Consider the following 23,795-nt stretch of genomic DNA (forward strand, 5'->3'; position numbering starts at 1 on the left):
TCACGTAGTTGCGGTTATACCCAGAGTTTCGATGCTACGATTGGATTCTTCAGAATTTGGTGCTATTGGTGTAAAAGTTTCTTCCCTAGAATCTGTAACGAAAGCTTCATGACCCTCACCAGCTCGTACCCTCCTGCTGACATTCCATTTCTCCACGTGGTAGACCTAAACTCACACACTGCTGAGTTAATATTTGAGAAAGATTTTTCAGTTTAAAAAGGCAACGTGGAAAGAAAGACAGAAATATCTTCACTAGGTGTGTGACATTTTTGTAAATATATATCGGTATGTCCTCCAGCAACGCAGAACTAATGTTTTGAATAACAGGGTAAAGAGATTTGGGAGGTTCCTACTTTAAACGTGTCCAGATTGAAAATCTCAATTACTTATAAATTATAATTCTGGCATCTGCAGGGAGAGCTTGATTATTCATCCCTAAATATTTCCTGCACACTGTGTCATTCTAATAGCACGTCTGGAATTGTGTCACTGATTAAAAAAAAAAAAAGTGTCTGCCTATGATGGAATTCAGCCTGATTATTGTTCGTCAAAGCACCTACTAACAAGGACCATGTATGTGTTCTGTTGGCCATGAGTGAGAGTCAAGTCAACATGAATTAGTAGGTCATTCGATAGGAGTGGAGCAGACAAACGTATTTTAATGACTCTTGGAGTTAGAATCCAAAAATGTATATAGTAGCACATGTCTGTAAACATTTAGAAACTTCTATAGCAGCAAATCCTAACCTTCGTCATTATCTGAATCAACAGAGCAACTCTGAAAAAGATGGCTGGCTACACGTCACAGGAGACTTCGCTTCGAGACACGAAAGTCCAGCAGCTCTGTTTTAAAACAGTGCCAGTGCGTAGGCAGGGCAAACAGCCCGTTCTTTTAAAAAACTCACATGGGCTGTTTAATTACACTTTTCTAAGAATGTAATTAGCCAGAATCTAGGAATAATGAAGCTACAGAGACTGAAGCTTATGATTTATAGCGAGATACTAGTAGAATGGCCCCAATTCACACTGGAACTACATTCCTTCACTTCAGTGTTCATTCAGCACTGCCTCAGCCTCGCCAATGTCAATGGGAAACAGTCCTCTGCATGGCAGGACACTGGCTCAGCTGGAAGATACTGCGGGAAAAATTGAGTATGTGGTATTCTGGATCGATGGTGCAGGGTACATTAGGCACCACCCAGCCACCTGAAGTTAAAATACGGGCTGTGAGAAGGCGACTTCGCCCTTTTCCTGCGTTGGAAGGAGACTGGGCAGACCAGACATAGCCGCGCAGAACCTTGGATGCCGCTTTTGATCACATCCCGGGGAGGAACCCGCACTGAGGTGGGTTCCTGTCTGAGCTGCCAGGCTGTGTGGGCTGAAGACACACCATAAGCCAGGGGGTTTCCAACATGGCGTCACTGATGTGCCTTTGCTTCCATGTTGCCAATCATTGTCTCTTTCCTCTGCATCTTGAAACACTTACTAAAGAGACAATGGCTTTTTGGGATCTACCTCAGGGTTTCTCAGCCTCGGCACTACTGCTATCAGGGGCTGGGTGACTCTCTGTGGTGAGGCATTCTGTGCACGGCGGGGTTTTGAGCAGCATTCCGGGTCTCCACTAATTAAAGGGTAGCAACCCTTCCCCACGAGCTGTGACAACTAAAAATATGTCCAGACACTGATGAGTGCCCCCTGGGAGACAGAACTGTCTAGCTGAGAACCACTTCCATAGATAGACAGGTGATAGACAGAGGGTTAGAGATAGATAAAGATAGATGATAGAACAGATAAATGACAGACGATATACAGATACAGGGAACACATGACAGAGACAAATGGAAAGATACTATATAGATAAATAATACATATCAGATAGGTGACGACAGATAGATAAAAATAAATGATAGATAGACACAGATGATAGAAGATGGATGGATAGGTAGGTAGACAGAGCTAGAGATAGATGAAGATAGATGATTAGATAAATGTCAGATGATATATATAGATACATAGAATAGATGATAGATAGGCAGATGGAAAGATACTAGATAAACGATAGATATCAGATAGGTGATGTTAGATATAGAAAAATAGATGACTGGTAAATAGGTAAAGAGTTTGAGCTAGATATAGATAGGTGAGGGTTGACAGATAGATACATAGAACAGATGATAGATAGGCAGATGGAAAGATACTAGATAAACGACAGATATCAGATAGGTGATGTTAGATATAGAAAAATAGATGATTGGTAAATAGGTAAAGAGCTTGAGCTAGATATAGATAGGTGAGGGTTGACAGATAGATACACAGAATAGATGATAGATAGGCAGATGGAAAGATACTAGATAGATAAATGATAGATATCAGATAGGTGATGATAGATATATAAAAATAGATGATTGGTAAATAGGTAAAGAGTTTGAGCTAGATATAGATAGGTGAGGGTTGACAGATAGATACATAGAATAGAGGATAGATGGGCAGATGGAAAGATACTAGATAAACGACAGATATCAGATAGGTGATGTTAGATATAGAAAAATAGATGATTGGTAAATAGGTAAAGAGTTTGAGCTAGATATAGATAGGTGAGGGACAACAGATAGATACATAGAATGGAGGATAGATGGGCAGATGGAAAGATACTAGATAGATAAACGATAGATATCAGATAGGTGATGATAGATAGATAAAAATAAATGATAGGTAGATGATTGACAGATAGATAGATAGGGAGATAGATAGATAGGGAGATGGATAGATAGGGAGATAGATAGGGAGACGGATAGATAGATAGTTTTCCTTGCTGAGACAGTATCTCTCAGCCTCAGCACTACTGATATTTGCAGCTGGACGACTCTCTGACGTGGGGCGTCCTGTGCACTGTGGGGTGCCAAGAAGCATCTCTGGTCTGCACATACCACAGGCCAGTAGCACCCCCTCCTCGTCCCCCAAGTCTCATCCACCAAAAATGTCTCCAAAAACTGCGCAATGTCCCCTGGGGACAAAATCCCGCTTGGCTGAGACCCACTGCTCTAGATTCATACATCTGCGAATTGAAGACACGGCAAGGCAAGGTGCTTTTTTTTCCTAGCCAAGATGAAGTTTTAGAATTCCAGATGTGCTACCTTTGTGCTGCCATATGCCTTTAATTTTTTTGTTTTACCTACTTTCCTTCTATTGCTAACACATTTGAAGATAAGATCTGAAGCTCCTATGTGTTTGGTTGAGATTAGAATGAGAAGACAACAAATTGTTTTATCTAATTATTTAAATACACTTAAACATACGATTGTGAAAACAAAAGCTATTGGATTATCTTTCTCTGGAGGCGGGGAGTAGAGGAGCAGGGCCAAGGGCTAGGTGTTTGCTCTGCATCTCAATTGATAAAGACGAGATGGGGACTTCCCTGGCGGTCCAGCGGTCAACACTCTGTGCTCCCAGTGCCGGGGGCAAGGGTTCGATCCCTGGGCGGGGAACGAAGATCCCGAAAGGCCGCCCGGAAAAAAAGAAAAAAGACAAGATGTGAGAAAGCAATGCCCCCCACCCGGCCCACACAGGAAGCCGCAACGCCTGTGCGTCAGCACTGGCGACACGGAGTCATTCCTCTTTCTGCCCGACCCCACGAGGAGGTTTCCCCAGCATCCAGAGGGGACACGGGCTCAGGAGCCCCGGGATCGCTGGCGGGGCAGGAGCGCCACGTACCTGAAGAGCGCGTCTATCATCCGCTTGGACGGCAGTCTCCAGAGGATACGCGGCCAGGGGTCTCCGGAGGCGCTGCAGTCCAGCTGGAGGGTCCCCCCGTAGCGCACGTCGGTCCTCTGCGGGGAGGTGCCGGTGATGCGTGCGTTGGCGGCGGCGCGCTGCACGGTGAGCCGCACGGTCCTGCGCGCCGAGCCCACCAGGTTGGCGGCCACGCACTCGTAGCGCCCGCTGTCCTCGGGCGCCAGGTTGCGGATGTAGAGGGTCCCGTTGGGGAAGACGAAGAGGTTGTCGTGGATGAACTGCGAAGGGCGGACCTGCGTGCCGTCCCACAGCGCCCAGCGCACGCTGGGCGGGGGCGCGGCCTTGGCGGTGCAGTGCATGTGGATGCTGAGGCCGGGGGGCAGCGAGATGTTCTCCAGCTTCTCCTGGTGGATGACGGGCGGGAGCGCCGCCACGTGCAGGCGGATGGCGAGGCTGTCCGCGCCGGCTGCGTTGCTGGCCACGCACTTGTACACGCCTCTGTCCGCGAAGGACGCCTCCTTGATGGACAGGGTCCGGTTCTCGTGCAGCGTGACCCTGCCCTCGACGGGGGACACGGTCTGCCACACCCTCCTGTCGGGGAAGATCCAGGAGATCTGGGGAGCTGGGGTCCCCTTGGCCAAACACTCCATGGCGATGGTGTCGCCCAGGTAGACGGTGACATCCTTGTAGTGGGCGGCTGGGATCTGAGGCTGCTGCCCCGTGACTGACAGCAGGACCACCATCCTGTCTGCTCCGTGCAGGTTTTTGGCCGTGCACATGTACTGGCCGCGGTCCTGCACCTGTACGTTTCGGATGACGAAGGTGCCGTTCTTCAGGACTTCAAACCGCTGTACTCTGGTGTTGGGGGTCATGAGGGCACCTGGAAACCGAAAGCAGGCACCATCAGGTTCAATGTAAACACGGTCTTTCCCAAGGGACGGAACAAGGATTATGAGTTAATCTGATTCTCCTCGTTATGTCCAGACAGAAAAAGCAAAAGACCCACCACGCAGTTTCTCTGATATTCTTCTTGACTCTTACACTAATCCCCAAATCAGGGCATATGCCACCTTCAGGCCAAGGCAGCAGGTATGGTTTTCAGAGAGGGTTCTGGAAGCCGTCACGAGCCCCAGGGTCTCCCAAGGTGGCCTCTTCATTTACTTTAGGTACTGGAGAGGCAGCGCCACTTTGCTCAGCCTCTGCCTCATTGTGCGGAGGCTGTCCTCCTGAGGTCCCCAGGTCGGCTGCGGGGATGCCCCAGGTTCGCAGTCTCTGTCTGCCTCTGTCCGGCCAGGCTCCTGAGAGCGACATAGGGCTGGTCATTCTCTGCCCCGTCTGGTTGAGTCGCGCTCTAACTCAGACTTCCGGATGGTGCCTGAGAGTCCCACCTCTACAGTCAGGGGGCGCACACCCCTCCTTCTCCCCACTGTCTATACTCCCTGTATTTCATAGCCCATCTCTCAGGACTCTGCCACAGTCAGGGTCTGTAATAATCAAGTGTTTCTGATGCTTTGACATGCTGGGGTCTTGCTGACCTTCCAGGGATGGCCAATTCCTAGAGATAGCAAAGGACCCACCTTGCAAATGCAAACTGACACATCCAGAGCCTACCCCCCACTCCCTGCTCTGAGCGGCTCCCATACTCTGGGCCACAATCCACCTGCCCTCATCCCCCCAGGACAGGTACCAGACAACTAGGGCAGCCCTTGCACCCAGGACCTGCTGGAATTATTCACACCAGCCCATCCTAATCCTGCTCACCCTGCCTCACCTGTTCCTTCCTGCGAAAATCACAACAAAGGCTCTTGTCTGGTTTTCCCCCTTTCCCTCTGCCTCCTGACCGACCCTGGTGCTTCCCCGTGTAACCCTGCATGGTGTGCCGTGCCCCCTCCTCTTGGGAACCGTGAGTAACCAAGTGTCTTTTCAATGGCAGTCATCTCCTGACCTGTTAGCCTCGCCATACCTGAATAATAACAAATCCTGTGTTTAAAAACTGGAAAGCCCCAGAAAACCCTGAGTTTCAATCCTCCCATCCTATCCCACGCTGCTTGGTTCCTGGGTCCATGCGCCCGTCACGAGTTATTCGTTTTAGTTTTGACAAACTCCTCTGCTTCTTTTCCTAATAATTTTCTCTAAGCTGGGAGTTCTGCCTTTGCATGGAACCTTGGAACCCTGGACGCTCTCCCTAGCCCTAGCACTGAGGATTCATGTCCTCTACCTCCTAAGTTACCTGAAACTTCCCACGACAAGGCTTTCCGCCATGGATGGGGTATTCCAGGTGAGTCTTCCCAACCCACCTGGTCATAGGGAAAAAAGGTGTTGGTTGATGACAGTATAACCTCCCTGCCTTCTAGGTGATGCAGGTCATCCTGCTCCGGGTCCAAGCCCTCCTGAGTGACAGGTGACTGTGGGCATGGAAAGCCTCCTGCTGCCCCTCAACCACCTCCCCATGGATGGATTTTATGATGCAGAGATCTGAAAGTGCTTGTCTATTTCATTGGGTTTGAGGTGGGAGGGAAGGTCCACTAAAACCTCCTGCAGATCACGATGGGCAGGTAGAAGGCGGCCTCCTATTAGCACTCAATGAGCTGATTTGGTTTATCGGGTAGAAAAGGTTCAATAAAATAGAGACATCGTGCAGCTAGCTCCAGGACCACAGAAAACAACGCTGGCTGGCTGACTGTCTGGTTTGGGCATGAAATGAGGAAGAACTTTCTAAAAACTGGAGCTAGCTAACAAAGGAGAAGCCAGCAGTAGAAGCAGATTCCTGGTCAGGTAGAGGAAGGCACATGTATGTCTAGGGAGGGGGCATGGTCCAGGGATGCTCTAAAATGGCCCAAGGTATGGAGACCCTAAGGATGAATGCAAATGGGATCTCCCAGGGGAGGAATATGCCTTCCTTCAAAGGCACAATCCTTCTACAATGAAAACCCCGTGGTGTTCCCCATTTGCTATTTCAAGCAAGTTCCTTATTAAATCATTACGAAAGCGTTTGCTATCAAACGCTGAGCTGATCAAAGATGTTGGTAATTTCCCTATGCTCAGTGCCCTCTGTTCACCACTGGGACACATCCAACATGTGTGAGATAAGCAGAGAATGTACAGCTCTCTCTAGTGATATCAGCACTTGTCATTTCCTAGATTATCTAAATGGTAACCGAAAAAAAACCCAACCCTCTGAACAGGATCCAAGCCTGAAGGACACAGCCATGTTGAGAGAGAAGGGAAGAGAAAGGGGAAAAGGGAGGTCCATTCGAGGAGGCTGTAGGCCCTCCGCTATTACTTTCGTCCGTCACCTAGAATCTGTTTCGCCATCGGGAAAGCCGATGGTCATCTTATGAAGCAAAGTGGTCTTTGGGCATCCCAGCCTGCCAAGTAGAGACCGTTGTATAGAGCCTTGTTACGGACTGAATTGTGTTCCCACCACAGTTCATATGTTAACGCCCTGACCCACAGGACCTCAGAATGTGGATGTATTTGGAGATGGGGTCTTTAAGGAGGGGATGAAGGTACAATGAGGTCATTAGGGTGGGTCCTGATCCCATAGGACTGGTGTCCTTAGAAGAAGAGGAGATCAGGACACAGACACACACACAGGGACGACCACGTGAGGACACAGGGAGGAGAGGGCCGTCTACACGCCCAGGAGAATGGCCTCGGGAGGGACCAGCCCTGGTGACACCTTGATCTTGGACTTCAACCTCCCCAAACTGAAAGAAAATATATCTGCTGTTCCAGCCGCACCATCTGTTCCGGTGCTTTGCTACGGCAGCCCGAGCGGACTCATAAGATTATATCTCTAGGTTCAAGTCAAAGCAATGCCTGATGAGCTCACACCAAGCTGCCCTGACCTTTCAAGCCAGTGCGAGGACAAGAGCGATTTGCACAATTCCCCTCACGCCCCTCTGCACCCCGACATGGCTTGTGGAGGACTTCTGTACTGGACCTCACTGGGAAGAGGCAAGAGTGGAACAGTCCTAAGCCTCGGTTAGGAATGCCCTATCCAAAGAACCTTGTAGGTGTTTCCATGACTCCATTAAAACCTGACACCCATTTTAATTCCTTATTTCCTGTCCCCGTAAAGGAATACACCTGTCGGTAGATTCTCAGATGTCCTTTCCCATCCCATCTACCTATCCCTCTGCCCAGAATCTCTGGTTCTACCTGCACTCACAGACTCCAGTAAGCCCCTCCCCTACACCAGCCCTGGTTAAAATGCAGATGTTTAAACACCCTACCTGTGGACAGCTTTGTCCAAGTCACGAAAGGCTTGGGTTTCCCCATAGCCTCACACGGGAACATGACATCTGTCTCGGCAGTGACGGACACGGTTTGGGGGGATTTGGTGATAATTTGGGGCTTTTCCCCCAGCGTCCAGAATTTGGATGCAGGTGGTCCTCCGGAAGAGAAGAGCTTTGAGTTGCTCTGATGGAAGCTTCTGGAAGGCTGGGCAGAAGATGTTATGAAAGGGATGGAGCTCCGGGTGGAGTAGACCAGAGGGATGTTTCTTAAGCTTGTTGAGGGTGGCGCCATAGTCCGGGGAAGGTGCGATACAGGAGGCGCTGGGGGACCAAAGCCCACGTGGCTGATGCTCTGGGAATGTGTCCTATTGTAGGGACCTGGGCTGACTTTTCTCCCTCTCATCCCTGGGGCAGGAGAGGTGGGGATCTGAGGCTTCAGAGTAGCTGCCAACTGTGGAAAAGAGAGGGTCCTGTTGAAAAAGAAAGGGAATCTTCCATCAGGATAATGAGGAGCTCTCAAATCTGGAAGCCTGCCAGCTGGGTCTCTTGGATCAGGGACGTTGTTGTCTCCAAACAATTTGGAGCTGCCGTTGAATGGGTCAGTTCCCTGGTCAGTCGCCTTACTAGGAATGCTAGGTTTGGACCCAGGCAACGGAACCACAGGAGTTGTTGAACTTGGTAATTTTGGAGTCGTAAAGTGCTTATTCTCTGGCGGATCCCTCGACGGATATGCAGCGATTTCCAGTTTGCTGGTCAGGTGGGGCTGGAGAGTGACAACGTATCTAAAGGAGCTTTGTGTGGCCGTGTGTGGTGGCCTCGTGGTTCCTCTCGGTGGGACTGGTGTGGCAGCAACGCTGGCTGGTTGGTGGAAACCTTGGACCCTCCCAGCCTCGTGGTGACTATCTGGACCCCTTGGAAGGCTGTTTTTGGTTGTACCATCAAAGGCTTCCTTTCGCGACTCCTGCTTTGGAGTGAAGGTAAATTTGTCCTGGTGGGAAGAGGGAGTGGATATTTCGTTTGGCTTCGATACATGCTGAGTTCCTTCATTATTCACTGAAGGTGTTCTGGTTGCTGGGGTCTCCCCAGCATAATGGAAGAAAATGTTTTGTTTGGAAGCGTTTGATGTTGGCAGTGTTTCTGACGTAAGAGGTGTGGGCTTTGCGGTGGTTTCTGCCAGAGACACACGAGTTGTGGGTGGGAATGGGGTTGTTGGCTCCTCCACCGGGGCACGTGTGGAGACTTCACTCTGGTGTCTAATTTCAGAACGGATAATGGCTGGAGTGGTTTCACGATGACTCTGACCACGGATGGTGGTTTCCGCCTGACTTGAAGATGCCTCTACTTTTATGATGGCGAGAGTAGTTGAAGGGACCACTTCTTCCTGTTGCGAGAGCATAGAGACTGCAGAAGGTGAAAACTCAGAAGGAAAACCTAGGTCCTCCAACTCTTTTAAAAAGGGTGAGTCTGTAAGAGCTTCTGAAGAGCTGGTAACAGGTGGGTCTGTCTGTAGCCGCTCAGGCTGGGCTGCCCTAGGAGGGGTCCACCTTGCAGTTCCTGGAAAGCCAGAAGGAGGGGATGCCTCCTTAAATACTCCTGCAGTGGAGACCTCGGCCCCAGAAGGGGATGCCACATGAGTGACTGACTCGCCAGGGACTAGACTGTCGTTTTTATAGTCCTTGATGTTTGTGACTTCGTAATTCTTAATTTCCTTTCCGTCTGATACAGGCTCGTATGTGACTGGAATTGTCTCTCGGAATTTATCATGAGATAAACGTGTTTTGGTGGTGGTTGTCCTATAATCTTCCACTCTGGTTGTCTCACGTGGGTCTCCAGTTGTGAGAGAAATGGTGGTAGGTGAAAGTACAACTACTGAACTGGGGGTAACAGTGTTTTTATATTTATTTTCTGGGGAAGGGCTGGGCTTGGACACAGACGCTATAGAGCTCACGGTAGAGGTGATGTACCGATGTTTCTTCGGCCTCTTCCCATGTTTCCTGCGTGGGGTTCCCTTGGATACCGGTTCTGCATGCTTCTCCATGCCCACCTGCTTTGGGGTACCAACTGTGCTATCGACCCAAGATGTAGGAACCAGCAAGCTCTCCGCTTGGCTTGGAGTCTTCACTTCAGGTACCTGAGTCAGTGGTGTCAAAAAAGTGACCGCTGGGGCAAAAGTCGCGGGCGGGGTTTGTTTATGCCGGTGCCGGAATCGATGGGGGCGTAATCGCCTCCTCCCGTTGGGTCTCTTTCGGGAAGGATGGGTGGTCGGTGGTGATGGGGAAGCGGCCTTTTGGGTTGGCATCATCATCGCTAGCGTGCTGGTGTCCTTGTCAAACAGAACGCCAAGTGTGGTTTCCCTGGGGCGCTGCAAGGCAGTGATGCTGGCCATGGCTTCCAGCGCTGAGTCAAGCACAGTGGTAGATGCGATGCCTTGCCTCTTCCTCTCAGGACTTCTGGAGCTTTTGGGGTCTCTCTCTAGCGGACCTCCTTCCTGTAGTGTCGTCTGAGAATTCTCCTCTGTGCCCTTGGGAATCAGTGGGTGGCCCTGAGTGCTTAAACCACTTTTCACAAGCTTCGGGCTCTCCGTTTGCTCTTGTAGAGCTGTTTGTGCTGGGATTTTGGGGTCCCCTAAAATGGGATCTTCAAATGGCTCAGAGGTCCTGGTGTTAGCAACCCACAAGGCAGGCACTGGAGTAACGTGTGTGGAGGTCTGTTCTTTCATCGTAGTTTCACCTGGTTGTGAATTTGTCTCCACACCTTGGTAAAAGTATGGCAGAGTCTCAGACTCAGCCAAGGAGATGGCATCCAATGGAGGCTCATACTCACTAGATGTAGACCCTGGCATGGATGCAACATCTAGTGTAGACCAGCCCTCTGTGGCTATGTTTTTGTTAGTGGGCTCTTCGTGGACCATATCCAGGGTCTGTAGAGTAGAAGATTCATAAGGCACAGATAGCAGTGTCGTGGCTGTAGCCCAATTTGAGTCAACTACAGTGGCAGCTGGAGCCTTGGTCTTCTCAGAAAACTCATCAACAATAAATTCTTGCAGGTGTGTGCTTGTCACTTTGGGGTGAGCAAGAATTACTCCATCGTGGCCAGATTGGACCGGAACCATCCTGGTTGAGGAAACAGTGCTAGAAACCTGCTCTTCCTCGCCAAATAAAGACACATCTCCTGAGGATTCTTCTGCACTGGTTGTGGTCTGCACAGGTGATACTGAGCGGTGAGGAACAGCAGGCAAAAGGGGTGTCACTTCTAGACTCTCTGATGGAGGAGTGTTGGCTTTAATGACCTGGGGTACTTCTGTTCCCTTAGGTAGATTTCTCCCACGTACTCTGGCTAAAATATCTGCCCAGTGCTCTGGATTAATCTGTTTGTTGGCCATGTTTATCCTTCGTCTGGACTCAAACACTCTGCGACCTTCTGCGATGTTTGTCTCTGGTTCCTTTTCGGAAGTCTTCCAGTGTTTCAGTTTTCTGCGCCCTTTCTTGGTTTTCTGACCTCCGGTGATGGCATCGTCCTTTGCTTTGATGAACATCTCTTGGTCCTTCGGATGGAGAACTCTCCTCGCTGTGTTACCTTCATCTCCTATGCCGGATCCCCCTTCATCCTCCACGACATCTCCTCTTCCTCTGGAAAGGGTCTTCCCGCCTGGGCGTCTGCCTCTTTTCGATGCCCTGGCAGATCCCTTCTTACTCACTGTGAGCCCCACCGTAAAGTGATCTGCCCCTTGCTGGTTGACAGCCGCGCATCTGTAGTAACCACCGTCGCTACCTTGGACCTTTGGGATGGAAAGCGTTCCATCGGCCAACATGTATGCGTGTGACGTGTTGGCCATATTGTTAATCAGCCTTCTGTTTGGAAGGATCCAGCTAATCTCGGCCTCAGGTATGGCCAGTGCATTGCAAGGCAGCATCACCGGCTCCCCTGGGTTCTTCTGAATGGTCACTGTATGTCCAGCAGGGGGCTGAGTGACAGGTCGTTGCACAAGGACCCTATAAACCATTCGGTCCATTTCATCCCTCACCCGAGCGATGCACTGGTACAAACCAGCGTCTGACTGCTCCGTGGATTTGATCTTCAGCCAGCCGCTGGTGAGGATGGAGAATCTACCGTCCTTGTCTTCCATTGGTGCTTTCAGGACAGAGCCATCCGGGAGCACCCAGGAGATGGATGGGCGCTCAGAAGCCTTCACGTTGCAGCTCAGCTGGCATGGACTCCCTTCCAAGACAGTCTGGGCTCTCTGCACCGCTCTGCTGGGCTCAATCATTACCCAGCTTCTGCTCCGAGACGGCCTCGCGTCTTTGGCGGACACGGTGAGAGCATGTTGAGAGGAATAGGACAGCAGCACTGTTTTGGCCGTACTCTGACGCCGGTTGAGTTGGAGGTCTATGGACGGCTGCGTAACCCACTCTGGTTCTGCCAGGATGTGGGCTCTGACGCCCGTGTAGTAGAGGGTCCCATCGTCGGCGTCTTGCCTGTACTGGTAGCCGAGTCTGGGGTCTTTGCTGAGCGTGAGTTGTCGGTGTAGCTTCACAGGGACCTCGCTGTAATAGGCAATCAGCTTCCAGAGTTTCTCATAGTTTTCTCGAGTCATCGGACACTCAAAATCCAAGGCGACTGTGGCATTTATCTCTATCTCTTGAGGGTCTGTTTGGTTCAAGTGTAGTTGGTACACGTCCATGGGCTTCTTGATGTCACAGACCAAGTTCACTGTGTTCCCGTGTTCGTCGCTCATGTTCAGAGAGACGTTCCATACAGGGTACTGGAGCCCCTGCAGGGACAACACGTTGTCACCATCCTCCTCTTGATTCTGGTCTTCCTCGCTACTCCTGCTCCTGTTCTGTCTCAGAGGGGACTCGATAGAAGGCTTCTCACAAGTGATGTCCTTCAGCTTCTGAATCTCTTGTTTGTGCAGCTTCCTGGGGCTGAAGCACATGGAGCATAGCTGACCCCCTTCATAGGCTTTGTCCTTCTTACACTTCAGAATCCCTGAAACATGCAATCAAACAAACAGGCTGTAAGTCAATGACCCAAAGAATGGCCAGAGGGTAAAGACTTTGTTTGCATCTTTATCACCTGGATGCACTTCCACGATGATTTAAGACCTCACCCACCTTGCCTCTGTGGCGTCACCTCTGACTTTAAGTCAGTTTAGCACAGTGCGTGGTAACTAACCGGGGTGTTGGAACTTCTGGACAGTAGGTCATGAGTACTTTTTTAAAAGGTATTTTTAAGTTAAAAAAGAATGTCTGTTCATACGTATTCTACACGTAACCTTTTACGAGGGTCCAGGAGAATCTACGTTAAGTCACTGCAACCCATGAATATATTTCCAGGTTATAGGATCAACAGTTGGCATGAATCGTATCATGTCTACCTTTTATAAGTATGTTTTCTCTTGCTAGAATTTTTCATTTCAGGCAGTGTTTACTTTTTGGATTCACATTCTACTCTCGGCTTCCCGGACATTAAATCCTCCAGAATGTTCTCCTTCTCTGGCCAACACTGACTCTTTCACTGTTTCCTCCTTCTCTGCCCAACTCATTATGGATGACGTGCTCCCTGAGTCGGTCTCGGCCCTTTCCCTTCTTGCTCTGAGGTCGTAGATGGCCTCGCCCACGTGCACGATTTCGGTTACCGTTCACTCGCCAGTGACGAGTTCCATCTGTGCTCCTCCAGCCCAGGCTCATTCTTATGAGTCCCACACCCAATGCCCTACTTGACACGTCTATTAAATGGCACAAAGGCTCCTCGAACTGACTCCTATGGAACCAAATTATGTTTTCTCCCTGCTAGACGTCTCGTGGCTTTTCTGTATTCGTAACTGCGGAGACTAGAAAACTAGAATGCTTTTTGACAGTCTTCTTGGCATGTGTCCACTTCTTCCCCTTCGCGCTGGAAATGAAACAGCCAAACTGCCATCACTTGGAGTATTACAAACTTCTAACCAATGTCACTATGTCTACTTTTGCTCCTCTGAATGCAGGTTTCTATTCGAGTTTCAAAGTAAAAATCTCAAGATGCAAATAGGATGGTTTCACACACCTCCCCAAACACACATGCACACAAATACAAGACATACCACACATACACACAGACACACATATGGACACACACAAACATATACAGACATAATGCATACATATGAGCACACAAAGGCACAGGTATGTATCTCCAGAATGGCTGCGGTGGCTCTCTACCCCCAAAAGCTTCATGATTCCACCACCATCGTGTAGTGCTTCTGCTGGGAAATGACGGTTTTCAGCCTGTCTTGGACCCAGTGGGGTTTGGGCACTGAAATATGAACGGAGGTGACGTGTGTCTTTTCTGATTAAGACAATTAAGAGGTCAGTATACCTGTCCTTCCTCATCCTTTGCCTGATTTAGCAAATCTGATGTCAAATGTAAAGTGGAGCCATCGATGGAAGAACCTGAATCTTGCCATCTGCATGGAGGAAAGACACCTGGCCACTGCAAGTGCCTACATTAAACTGTGACAAACCAAATCAAACCAAAACTACAATGAGGTACCAACTCACACCAGTCAGAATGGCCATCATTAAAAAGTCTACAAATAATAAATGCTGGAGAGGGTGTGGAGAAAAGGGAACCCTCTTACACTGTTGGTGGGAATGTAAGTTGATACAGCTACTATGGAGAACAGTATGGAGGTTCCTTAAAAAAACTAAACATAGAGCTACCATATGACCCAGCAATCCTGCTCCTGGGCATATATCCAGAGAAAACCATAATTCAAAAAGATACATGCAGCCCTATGTTCACAGCAGCACTATTTACAATAGTCAGGACATGGAAGCAACCTCAATGCCCACTGACAGATGAATGGATAAAGAAGATGTGACACATATATACAAAGGAATATTAGCCATAAAGAAGAATGAAGTAATGCCATTTGCAGCAACACGGAGGGACCTAGAGATGATCATACTAAGTGAAGTAAGTCAGAAAGAGAAAGAGAAATATCATACGATAGCACTTACATGCGGAATCTAAAAAAATGATACAAAAGAACTTATTTATAAAACACAAACAGACTCACAGACATAGAAAAAAAACGTATGGTTACCAAAGGGGAAAGGGGGGAGAGGGTACATTAGGAGTTTGGAATTAACAGATGCACAGAACCATATATAAAATAGATAAACAGCAAGGACCTACTGTATAGCACAGGGAACTATACTCAATAAATAACCTACAATGGAAAAGAATCTGAAAAAGAATATATATATATATGTAAATATATATATATATACATGAAAACAAAATTGTGACATGTATAAATGAAAACAAAATTGTGACATAAGGTGTGTGGGCTGGTAGCTCCTCGATGGCCACAGGCTGAGAGGCTAAGCTGAAATGAAGGATAGCAAGACCTCTCAGAGGAGGAGAGCTTTCAGTGAAGATCCGAACGCTGAAGAGAAGCCAGACCCTTGAACATCTAGCAGAGGAGTTTTCTTGGTAGATGGTGACCAGGTCCAACGACGCTGAGCTAGAAATAGGCTCCGACGGTGCACGGAACAGAAAGCAGCGCGGTGTGGCTGGAGCAGAGTGAATGCAGGGAACAGTGGGACCAGCCCATTGCTGGAGGGCAGGCAGTGAGTGGGCGCACCACCGTCGGAACTACGGTAAGAAGTGTGGGCTCCATCCTAAGAGCAGCGGGAAACCAGTGGAGACGGACGCGGCGCTGGGGCATGAGCAGGTGTTTACTCTGAAAACGTGTCTGACAACCGCTCGGTGGGGAGTTGACTGAAGCGGGGTAACCGACCAAGGCTGCAGAAAGACCTGCTCAGGACTTCCCTGGTGGCGCAGTGGTTAAGAATCCGCCTGCCAACGCAGGGGACACGGGTTTGAGCCCTGGTCCGGGAAGATCCCACATGCCGCGGAGCCACTAAGCCCGTGCGCCACAACTACGGAGCCTGTGAGCCACAACTACTGAGCCCGTGTGCCACAACTACTGAGCCTGCGCTCTACAGCCCGCGAGCCACAACTACTGAGCCCACGTGCCACAACTACTGAAGACTGCACAGCTAGAGCCCGTGTGCCACAACTACTGAGCCTGCGCTCTACAGCCCATGAGCCACAACTACTGAGCCTGCGAGCCACAACTACTGAGCCTGCGCTCTACAGCCCGTGAGCCACAACTACTGAGCCTGTGAGCCACAACTACTGAGCCTGTGCTCTACAGCCCGTGAGCCACAACTACTGAGCCCATGTGCCACAACTACTGAGCCTGCGCTCTACAGCCCGCGAGCCACAACTACTGAGCCCACGTGCCACAACTACTGAATGCCGTGCGCCTAGAGCCCGTGCTCCACAACAAGAGAAGCCACCGCAATGAGAAGTCCGCGCACTGCAACAAAGAGTAGCCCCCGCTCGCCGCAACTAGAGAAAGCCCGCGCACAGCAACAAAGACCCAACGCAGCCAAACATAAATAAATAAATTTTAAAAAATAATAATAAAGTAAGAAATGTTTTTAAAAAAAGAAAATAAAAAGACCTACTCAGAGCACTCCACTTGCCTCCTTAGAGACAGGAGAAAGGAGTCAGACCCCGGCTGGTGGCTGTGAGGATGGAGGTGAGCCAAAAGACTCAGTAGGAGAAATTCAACGGGCTCTGAGGATGGGTTCCAACGTGGGGCTTGGGGAAGGGGGTGCAAAAGAAAAAGGAAAAAGAATCTTTCTTATTTTGATGCAAAATCTACTTTCTTGCAACTTCTACCTATCAATCCTGGGTTATTTTTCCCCCTCTGGTTCAATACAGAACACCTGTATCCCCCATCACGAGAGAATAATCACATAGCCGCCCCAGTCTTCTCTCTTCCCAGCATCCTTGAATACTTCCTGTAGGACGAGGGTGCACAGAAAATCCAACCTTTAGCTGTAACCCAAGGCTGAAAAGAATACTCCAAAAATCCACGCTATGGCAACCATAGTCAACTGTCTATAACTGATTAAATGATAATTACTCTACATTTCGATAAAGGATACATGCATTTGAATTATGCCATGGAGATGTCTTGGCATTTCAGTTATAACATTTCCTGCCTCACTGATTTGAGGATGTGATTTCACCCGACCTGAGATGAAGCGATGGTGCAGAAAGTAATTTGTCCAGAGAGGTAAAGGTTGGGCAGCTAAGAGTCAGGCAGCCGCTCTGCTGTTCTTACCTTTGGATCTTGCACCCCATTCCAGAAACCACCTCATGTCACAATCACAGGACCACGGATTCCCGTGCAGGTAAAGATTCTCCAGAAGCGGCATGCTCTGAAGCATGCCGGTGGGAAGAGTTCTAATCATGTTCTCGGCTAAGTAGAGGTGTCTCACGGTGGAGAGTCTGAAATAATCCAGAAACGTGAACGTAGAGAACGTGGCGGGGTGTAGCTGGTGAAGCAGGTTTCCCTCTAAGTGGAGTAGCCTTAGGGACGTCAAGCCACTGAACGCTTGTGGGTGGATAAACTCTATCTTATTGTGGTCCATGTGTAGTCTTATTAAGCTCCAGAGCCCCCGCAGGGTCTCTCCTGTGATCACTCGAAGCTTATTGTAGCTGAACTTGAAAACCTACAGACAGGGAGGATGGAAAATCCTGTTTATGATTTAAAAAAAAACAACCGACCAAATGAAACAAACCAACCTACAACCAGGAACAGAAACCAGAACAAAGGGCAGGAAAGTAATGACATTAAGCTTGTTTCTTACGTTAAAAAAAAATGGCCATTTCAATCATCGTTAGGCAGCCCTCTATAGTTTCCCCTCTTCACCACTGGTCCTAGAGGCTGCTATTTGTGCTGTTCACAAATGCCCGGGTTTACCTGGAGAGAAATGAGGTCCCTCAAAGCCCCGTCGGGGATACTGGGGATGTCATTGCCGTGAATCATAAGTAGCTCCAACTTGGTCAGTCCCGCAAACGAGGTTTCCGACAAAGCCTGTATGCTATTAAACCTAGAAAATAAATAATTGGAATGAGGAACAGTGAAGTTAAATCCCATCTGGGGAGGATTTCCCAGCCCACCCAGGGGCAACTTAGCAAAATGTTGATTCTAAGGTTGTACTGGTGCCATTCCCAAAGCATAATCCTCTCTCTCTGTGTCCTTGTCTATTTCTAAGGTTGCAAAGAAACCGACACATTTTTATTAGCCTTCGTTCAGTGAAGGCATGGTCGCTGGGAATTCTGACTCGGAGTACACTTACGTGGTCACAGGCTATTTTGGGAGATACATAAGATTTAGACCTTTAAACGCAGCTGGTCAAAAGGGCCCCTCATTGGAAATCATAACAAAGACACGTGGCCAGCATGAATGGAAAACAAAAAACCAAAAAACCAAAAGACAGCTTTGGAAGTGGCTTTGCATATAGTAAGACAAGGACGTTCTCTGAACTAAAGGACCAAATGAAACAGACACCCTTATTTCACAAAGACAAGCTCCCAATTCTGATGGGTGATGGAAGTTATCTGTAAACATTGTGGTGCGTTTGGGATGTTGTTTTTGAATAGAGATTGGTAAAGACGCTTCCTTGACCGGTCTGGAAATTCCTCACTGCTCCGTTGTTAATGACACCAGGGAATCCCTGGAGAACCAATTATAAGATGAACAGAGAATCCTGTACCTTGCTGTGCTGTAGGGCAGGAACCTGGGGTCAGGGCTTCTGCTGAAATCCAACACATCTATCCTGACATTATTTTTGTATTTCCCCTTATCACCTCAACAAAAGGAAATGCATCTGTAGAGAAGGCTGGTAAAGAGCTCAGAGCTAACTCAGTAGTTGACAGCCGGGTCCGGTGTTCTCCTTAAACACATACGTGCCCCATACCTTGGTGATCACAGCCTCTAGGGAGGTGAGGTCCACCCCGCTGCTTAACGTCCTGCAACGCACAGGCGAGTGCCCATGACAAGGAACCATGGTATCCAAAACGGTAAGAGGGCCCCAAACGTCAAATGTGCTGAAGCGGAGAGTCCCTGCCTTAACCCAGGTTGGGACAGTATGGGGAGCTCATGTGCTGCCTCATTTGTTCATCATTATTTAGGATTCTACCAAGAAATCTGCCTGAGATGGTGAACACCCAAGAGGGGATGAATATCAACCTGTAAACTCTTTTCCATTCCTTGTTGCCTGAGGTTCATCTGGAAACAGTAAGTGGGAGAATGTTATCAGGGGAAGTAGGTGAGGTTGGCAGGGACCAGGTCATCTCAGAATTGGGAGGATGTAGAAAGGAAAGTGCTTCCTTTGTTCCAAGTCCAGTGGGAAGTCACTAGAGGGTTTTCAGGAAGGGTGTGACATGAACAAAGTTATGTGGTAAAACAACAAAGCTCCACTCTGTGCAGAATGGGTCAGAGACAGACAAGAGAGGAATGAGGAGACCAAGTGAACCACAGGGAGGGATGCCGGTGTCCACGGCCAGGGTGGGAGCCGTGGAGATAAACGTACGTGGGAAGTTTCCAGACGTGCTTAGAGGAAGAGGCAACAGGCATGGCTGAGGGATGGAATTGCAAATAAGGAAAAGATTGCAGGGGAAACACTTCCAAGTTATATTTGCCATGCGACGTTGAAGAGGTCTGTCAGACGCCACGGTGAGGGTGGGACTCAGGAGTTCCATCAAGACCTGAGATGTGCACATGCAGGAAGCATTCCCAAACGGACGCATGGACTAAGGACTTGGGAGGAGGTGAGACCACCTGCGAAGACCCCAGAGGTAAAGAAGAGTGGAGAGGCCAGAGGGAAGAGGCAGGTCTTGACTCGGAGGCAGCGGTGGGGCAAGTCAAAGGCTCCGTCTTTCAGATGGGTCAGAAAGAGTGTTATGTTCCGCAGCACATTTTCGTTCAAGGCTGTGCTGGGCTCACCAGTGTTCCCGCTTCTGGAATTTTTTTGTCTCCCCAGAGTCTCACTTCCAACTTGACATCCAGCTACAACGGTGGATGCTGCGGCGGGGAGAAGATGAAGGGGAGGAAGATATTTGGGTGCAGAGAATCACCCTTGTTTGGATTCCCTCCCCACCGGAGTAAATCCCCTCCAAGTCCTGGATGGGGGGCATATCAGCTCAGGAATCCTTCCTGCATTCTCTTCCTGGTGCTTGTTTTTAAGAGAGTGACAGATGCAGGTGTTGCTGCTGTCAAGGTTACGAATGGTGGGGGGGGGGGATATTTACAGGACAGACAAAAGACAAGGGAATCACCTGAATGGCAAGTGCAGGAAGCATGGTATTCTCTCTGCACACCCAAGGGGTGTGGGTGAATTCTCTCTGCATCTGTCTAAAAGCCAGCAAAGAGATGGGGAAACTCACGTGGCAGTCAGGAAAATAATTTGACCGGCAGACTGCAATGACCTGGTGTAGAGTCCCATTCTTTAATTGATCACCTACCCATCATTCTCTCCCAAGTATCTTCCTCATCTGTTGATGGGCAATAACTGACTACATAACCAGCTAAATGGAATGAGTTTTATATCAGAAACATAGGATCGTTTTGCAGTATATACGCATATCAAATCATTATGTTGTACACCCGAAACTCATATAATGGTGTCAACGATATCGCAATAAAAAAGAACGAAAAACAGATATACGTAAAATTGCTTCACGGATACCCACTAGGATCCCAAAGCAAAATTTAAAATGAAAAAGAGCAGTACGGGCATTTGAGAAATTTCAGAAAGATGTCATCAAAACTCATCTTTTAATCAAAGGGGGAAATATCTTTAAAGGTCTATAAATCAGACATTTAACTGGATGATATTTTCTTACTCAGAAATATTTGGAAAGTAATTCCTGAAAAAGCTCTGGGGCTGTCCAAACAGGAAAGAGCAGATCTTTCTTTCAATGCTGAGTGAGAACCCTAAAAACATCTGTGTGGGAATGAAACTTTTTCATTACTGCTCTGCCAATAATCCCTCATTCCTTGAGAGTTTTAAACCCTTTCCAGACCGCTAATAGACAACTCAGACCCTGAGTTCTATCTGTATTAGACGTTGCTATTGTTTTGTGTTTTTTTTTTCCCAACAAAAGGCACAATGCCAGCCTCGTTATCTGCTTTGAGACTGGTTTCCAGAAATAGTGCTGTGATATTATACGAGTGATTTTTAAAATGTGGCACATCGAATAATGTTACAAATTAAGCCAGATGGAAGTAATATATGTGGGTGCAGTGAAGCTATTTCTTACTTTTTCTTTTTCCTTTATCTTTAATATCACACAAAACCATCTCAAGATCTTATTGGAGACAGTAGGAAAAAGAATCATTTTGATATCTGTCTCTGATTCTAGTGGCAAAGCCTTTAGGACACTGTAATTCATTGTCTTCACCATTAATTGTTTAAAATGAAACCACCAAGAACTATGTTCTCATTGAGACGTGACATAGGTTCCACGCTTACAAAACACGTCATTTTAAAGATGGGTGGAAGAAAACCATCCTGGAAACTGTGAATGAGATGCAAACAGCTCCACAAAAAAAAAAAAACAGTTTATAGGTCTTGCAAGTCTCAAGCTATCACACAGCTAACTTTTGGGGGCGGATGCATGCAGTTTCTTCCCCAAACCCCTAGCCAACCTGACAGCCCAGACCCTCAACACACAACAGGTGAGGCATTCGGGGCTCTTACACAGGAAGCACGGCAGAAAACAGTCCCCCTGCACCTTCAATCCCACACTGTCAAGGGGGCTCCCCTAACGCCTAACAGTAGCCCCGATTCTGTGCCCTGACAAGGGGTCAGCCTTGAGGGATTAGGTAGTTAACCCAGCAAGAGGGACACTATGCTGAAAATGGCTCAGGAAAGGGGCGATCCCTAGACAGAGCTATTTTGCACCCCAGGAGGTGTAAGAAAGAAGAGAAATCATAGATGAGCTCTATTTTCCTTTCTACAAACTAGCACAGCCCGTCCTACCCTGACTCAAAGCAACTCCAGTTCCTCTTCTGAATGAATTGTACGATTGTGAAAAGGAAACTGGTTTTAAAATTGTAAAATGATTTAAAGATGGTAACAAGGAAACTGTTACTATTCTCTCTCCTGGCAAAGCCAAACTGTTTTCCCCATGGAACGATCATCATCGTGGTTAGATTTTTCAGAGCGTCAAATCGTAAAGTTTTCCAAGGTTTTTTGGAGGAAGCTATTTAATGGTCTATTGCTATGGATTCACAAAGTGTTTTTCTTATTGTCTTAACTTCCCGTTCTTTTATTCTACTCCTGGACTTTACAATCAATAAATGCAAGAATTGTTGAAGCCCTGTACTCAGAGATGTCTAGGCATGTTTATAATTTTTTGTTCATTGACTCAGGTTAGGCCATTTCATCTTATTAAAATGTCCCCCCAGTGGCTATTCATCAAACCCTAAATAATTCTGTTGTTTTATGGGTGGTAGAAAGTAGCTAATATGTTTTGTTGAAGAAGTCCAAATTATTGTTTACTATTAAAGTTGTACAAGGAATTGTTTAATATGAAAATTGTACATGAGTACCTGTAATTCATAGCAACGTACACTAATGTATAGAAAGCATATATGGGTATAAAAGGAAACTAAAAATATAAAAATTCTACCTTGAAATGCTGCATTAAAATATCTGTTGAAAAGATATGAATATTTTAAATAGGCAAAATCTGAAAGAACTCTTATTTCCTCAAAGTCACAATTGCGTCATGCAGATAACTTACAAAATGTCACAGATGTCTCACTTATTCTTTTTATTACTCTGTAATAGTTCCTGAGGTCTATTTAAAATACTATTAGTATATTTACGTGTGGGTCATACGCTTTCATATCTGCAACGTATTAAAGAACTGTTATCAAAGGAGACTTATCAAGGAACTGAAGCTGTCCGAGGTGGTTCGTTCTTAAGCCTTGTGATAGAAGCTTCCGGTGATGGATCAATTCAGGTAACAGCCCCAAAGGACCACATTTAGTAGAGTTACAAATGCCCCCTCGATTCAGCCCATATAGGAGCGCATAACGCAAGACACAGTGACACAAAAAGGAATATACATTCGCAGTTACGTAAACGCACATACACATAACGAAAAACCAAATCAACACGCATGCAAGAAGGCTGAGACTGCTCAGAAGGAACGTGGTACAAACCCCAGATTGATTCTTTCCACATGTTTAGAAATCCCAGCGGGCACGGAAGCCAAGGAGCGAAACGTGCAGTGGACCTCGCTGGGAACGTAACAGGCGCAAGGGTACGGACAGGCCAGCGCGGCGCGCGGGTGTCCCCAGAGGAGAATCAGCACCACGGACAGTGCTCGCCACTGCGCCCGCGTTGGCATCTTGTCGGGGTGGGTCATCCCAGGACACCTGTCGTGGAACCACAAAACCAGATGTCAGGTAGCGCTTCCGTACTTCCAGCAGATTTTACTTGAATCGTGCACCATGGGGGTAAGCTTCGCAAGACATCACACCGTACATTTTAGGGACACAAAACACGTGCATCAAGAAACACAAAACTTATTTTTTAAAATCTTTCGCCATTCACTTTAATCGTTACTATAGAATATAACCTTCCCTCCTGACTCTGAGATGACTTGGACATCTCAATGTGTTGTGAAGGAGGGTACGGAATACACATGCCCACATACACGCCCATAAACATACATACATACATATGTGTGTGTATAAATGTATACATACACACATATATATTTGTATAAATGTGTATATTTGTGCTTATAGAGACAAGACATACATTCATGTTTCTATAATAAAATAAACAATAAAAGTAAATGTTATGTGTCCACCTCCAATGTTATTGCCGAGCTGTTACTTATTGTATATATATTTGAATAAAAAGCTTCTCAGGAAGGCCGTTATTATCAGAA

General features: G+C 47.7%; 1 protein-coding gene and 1 long non-coding RNA gene across 7 annotated transcripts in view; one reads left to right on the forward strand and one right to left on the reverse strand.

Annotated features, from left to right (window-relative positions):
* The window catches only part of LOC309653466, a 39,275-nt gene that overhangs the window by 8,943 nt on the left and 6,537 nt on the right, over positions 1-23,795 (forward strand). The gene's annotated exons all lie outside the window — the stretch shown is intronic.
* Positions 1-23,795, reverse strand: part of LOC309653424 (matrix-remodeling-associated protein 5-like) — a 122,000-nt gene that overhangs the window by 3,565 nt on the left and 94,640 nt on the right. For all 6 annotated transcript variants that reach the window (XM_082448043.1, XM_082448041.1, XM_082448040.1 and 3 more), the window contains 5 exons: positions 23,059-23,274; positions 17,803-17,932; positions 17,161-17,551; positions 7,971-12,962; positions 3,712-4,612 (listed from right to left, as the gene is read on the reverse strand). In XM_082448043.1, coding sequence (XP_082304169.1) covers positions 3,712-4,612; positions 7,971-12,962; positions 17,161-17,551; positions 17,803-17,932; positions 23,059-23,264 — 6,620 coding nt within the window. In that variant the 5' untranslated portion in view covers positions 23,265-23,274. The remainder of the gene's footprint in view (positions 1-3,711; positions 4,613-7,970; positions 12,963-17,160; positions 17,552-17,802; positions 17,933-23,058; positions 23,275-23,795) is intronic.

Source organism: Balaenoptera physalus, assembly GCF_965194825.1.
Source record: "Balaenoptera physalus genome assembly, chromosome: Y".
Lineage (NCBI taxonomy): Eukaryota > Metazoa > Chordata > Mammalia > Artiodactyla > Balaenopteridae > Balaenoptera > Balaenoptera physalus.